Source organism: Cibotium barometz, chromosome 8 (assembly GCF_041138505.1).
Source record: "Cibotium barometz isolate CiBa-2024 chromosome 8, ASM4113850v1, whole genome shotgun sequence".
NCBI classification, from domain to species: domain Eukaryota; kingdom Viridiplantae; phylum Streptophyta; class Polypodiopsida; order Cyatheales; family Cibotiaceae; genus Cibotium; species Cibotium barometz.
The window spans coordinates 28955232-28958742 of record NC_141053.1 but is presented as its reverse complement, the minus strand read 5'-3'; the positions used below and the strand labels follow the sequence as shown (position 1 = coordinate 28958742).

Here is a 3511-nt window from a genome sequence, read left to right as displayed (position 1 = left end):
TGAAGAACTTATCTACCAAGTGTTAGTTAGTAGTTGGTGAAATGATGGCACATGTGATCGACGGAGCTGCATCATATGGATGATTGATGGAGTCAAGATGATGTTGGACACTTCATAGTGAAAATTTTGTTGTTGCATAAATATAGTGTCAATGAGTGAGTAAGCCAAGAGCTCTCTCTAAGAGCAGTCATCTATTTGTGAGAAGAAGCAATATAGTCGTTGGAGAATTTGTTTGTGAGAGGCGAGTTGAGTGTAACCAATTAGACAACTATAGGAAGTCAAGCTAATTGTTGTGTTGGAGACTAAGATGCTGCTACCTATGAGGACTTTGCAAAGTCAAGGGGAATCTTTAATGGAAGCTTGTAATGAGCCCCACTGCTCTAGCAAGAAGAAAACCACAACCAAGAAGAAAACCTCCAAAGCTCTGATAGAAAAGCTTCAATGAAAGCTTTCTAAAACACCAAAACTCTAAGCAGTAAGAAGAAAGCTCTAATACCACTGTTAGCTCACAATGGAGTAGAGCTCACACATACATATTGCTTAATAAACATAACATAAGGATATAGAGTGTGAAAGAGAATGGATAGCTCTAAGGGGAGAGAGATAAAGCTCTCTGCAAAATCACAAAGGAGAAAGTATAAATGAGCAGCAACCCTAAGCAATGGTTGAGGTTTGTTATATATTAGCTAACCCAAAAGTGTCTGTTCACACATGGATGGCCATGGGAAAAAACCTAATGGGGGGACAAAAGTGCTTATGGCATAAGAACATGGCCGCACTGTAGTACTATTGTAAATATCACCACCATATATAATATGCTAGAGAAAACGTTAAAACAATGGATATCTTTGAATGGGGGAAATATTCCTACTTCCATTAACTACAAGGCAATAAGAGTAATGTCATTGTCTCATGGGCGAGATAGGGTGATAGCCTTTAGGGAGGTTAGCTTGCTAGCCATTAAAAGATGGCAATGCTTTAGAAAGGCAATAGTGAACATGCTGAAATGGTATTGGCCATGGTTGTGGCAACAGCCAAGAAAAGACTTGGTGAAAGAAGATAACAACTTAAGAAGATTATATTAGCCTTGGAGGAGACACAAGTCAGATTACATCGGAGTGAAGGAGTGTTAATTGTTGCAATTACTCTCCATGAGAGAACTATCTTTTCATACTAAGAACTACAGGCTTTGAAGGAGGCACCATAGTCTTGATGAAGACTCTTCTCAAGCTTGAAGCAGACACATCAACGTGTACCTCAACTTGTTATTGTTGTTATCACTCTTGAAATAACAAACCTGCCTTCGCATCAAGCCAACTAGATAATAACTATCTTATGTGGATTTATATGTAAGAAGAATGTAATGTGTTATATGATGTAGTCCAAGAAGTAGCTCTTAACTGTAACTTTGTAGAGGCTTTACTCTCATAATTGAAAAAGAACACTATGCTAACCTTTCTACCAACACCACCAAGTGCCACCACCAGCCAACCCACAACTATCACAGGGGTGTGTTGCTCAGTTTTGAGAACAATGAAGTGGTGGGTGTTTGCATGCTTCCATGTAGGCATAACTTTGAGAACAATGAAGTGGTGGGGTGTCTGCATGCTTCCATGTAGGCAATCTTACCACGTACTATGTTTTGCAAGCTTGAGCTCCTTGTAAATTTCTAAACGAAGAGTCGACGAGCCATATCTACAATAAGGGATAAAGTAAAGATGCATGCATATGGTAAGGCATAGGCATATAACGGCAATGCATAGGCATAGAGGCCTCTATGTACAAGGCACCTCAATGTGAGCCCTTATGCAAAGATGCACAAATTAAGAAGGCCATATGCATGCATAGACAGCTATATCCATGCACGAGAGCATGAACTCTATGCATGCATAGAGCTCGGGTCTTTATCCATGCAATATAATGGAGGCTTATGCATGCATATAGAGGCCTCTCATGCATTTGGTAGAGCCCTCTACGCACATGCATAATGGCACTACCTTATGTGTGTCGCTCTCCAAGAGCGCTCTATGCGTAAGGTAAGAGCCCTTATGCACACCCAAGTAAAATTCTCTATCATTAAGGGGTAGAAGAATGTGGGTCTTAATAATATATAATATTATTATAATATCTCCCAGAATGACTTGTTTGCTGCAATATATGATATGAAATAAGGTTTTGTGTGCTCATTTGTGATTTTAAGGGCTTTATATATCAAGGGTGCCTATTTTTTTCCTACTTTTACTAGGATGATATTGTAAAAGAAAAACAAAAGATATTCATCACCCGTTTTCATGGATGGAGAGTTTCCTCCGTCTCTTTCTTCTCCATGCATAAAAAGAGCTAGCAAACGAGTGATGACCTAGTCTTTTCGGGAAATTTAGAGTGAATGTGCGGCCTAATACTCCCAGAATTTAAGTTCCTTAGTTATGTACTACGTCCTCTAGCATTGCATATAGTGAGAGGTTTAGGAACATTGAAATATACACCTAGAATACATTTTTGGGTTTATAATAATTTAAAAAAAAACATAATTTTGGGTGATCATGCACCTCGGATAGAAAAACATAACGTGTGGGCGGGATGGATCACCCCTAGAACAACAAGACAATATGGAATTGCGCATACAAAATCTAGACGGTGACTCTAGTCGAATTGAGCCATTACACGCGCTACTATGCTTCACATACGATCCTCTCCAGAAAAAAGCTTCACTTTCCAAAGCCTGCAAAAAGGGAGGATACGCACGGTGGTTGTAAGGAGTGTTGCCAAAATTGCGAGCTTAAAACAGGAAAGAAGATTGTTGAATGTTTTATGACTTGAAGCACCGGATAACTGGCGGGGGAGGGGCGATTACCGGCACACTTGAGGCCGCGGGGGACCTTGACGCCGCAGCCGTCGCGGATGTTGGAGGCGGCGGTGGGGCTGAGGGCACTGAAGCTGCCCGCCGGGATCTGCGCGCAGAGGCAGGGCACGGACACAGAGTTGATGGCCATGCAGCAAGGCGAGCGCTTGTCGGGCCTCCCTCCGAACAGGTAGCCGCGGCACTGCCCCGCCAGCTGCCCTAGATTAATGGTCGGGCAGAAACCGCCTCCGGGGCGAGCCGCCTGCGCCACCTCAAAGCTGCCCACCATTATCATGAGCATACACGCCAGCACCACCATCATGGACGAAGCACAAGAGCTCCCAGTAGCAGCCATCTTCACAAGCAGGACGATGCACTCAAACGCGAAGACTGCAGCGCAACAACTCAAGCTTTGTTGTATGGTTGCTACATCGTTTGCCTTTTTATAGGTTACACGCCTCTCTCTCTCTCTCTCTCAGTCAACAATCTGTGATCGTGATCATCGCCGAACACAACGCGTATTAATAGTAAATGCCTTTAACGTTTAGTTTGCGTGGGAAGTGCCGGGGCTCTGGCTGGCTGATCACGCGTTGACGAGAGGCACTCTTAAGTCTTGGAAGTAGGTAACGCATTCATGGAGAAATGGGACTCTCCAGTGCTTTATGGAGA

At 42.9% G+C, this 3511-nt stretch overlaps 1 protein-coding gene across 1 annotated transcript; it reads right to left on the bottom strand.

Moving 5' to 3' along the window:
• Nucleotides 1-2545: 2545 nt before the first annotated feature.
• LOC147636120 (uncharacterized) lies at nt 2546-3266 on the bottom strand. Its single transcript, XM_086801098.1, has 2 exons — nt 2855-3266; nt 2546-2722 (listed from the first exon to the last, which is right to left on the bottom strand). Exons 1-2 carry the CDS (start codon nt 3195-3197, stop codon nt 2709-2711), a joined length of 357 nt encoding a protein of 118 aa, XP_086657224.1. The 5' UTR covers nt 3198-3266; the 3' UTR covers nt 2546-2708.
• Nucleotides 3267-3511: the final 245 nt, after the last annotated feature.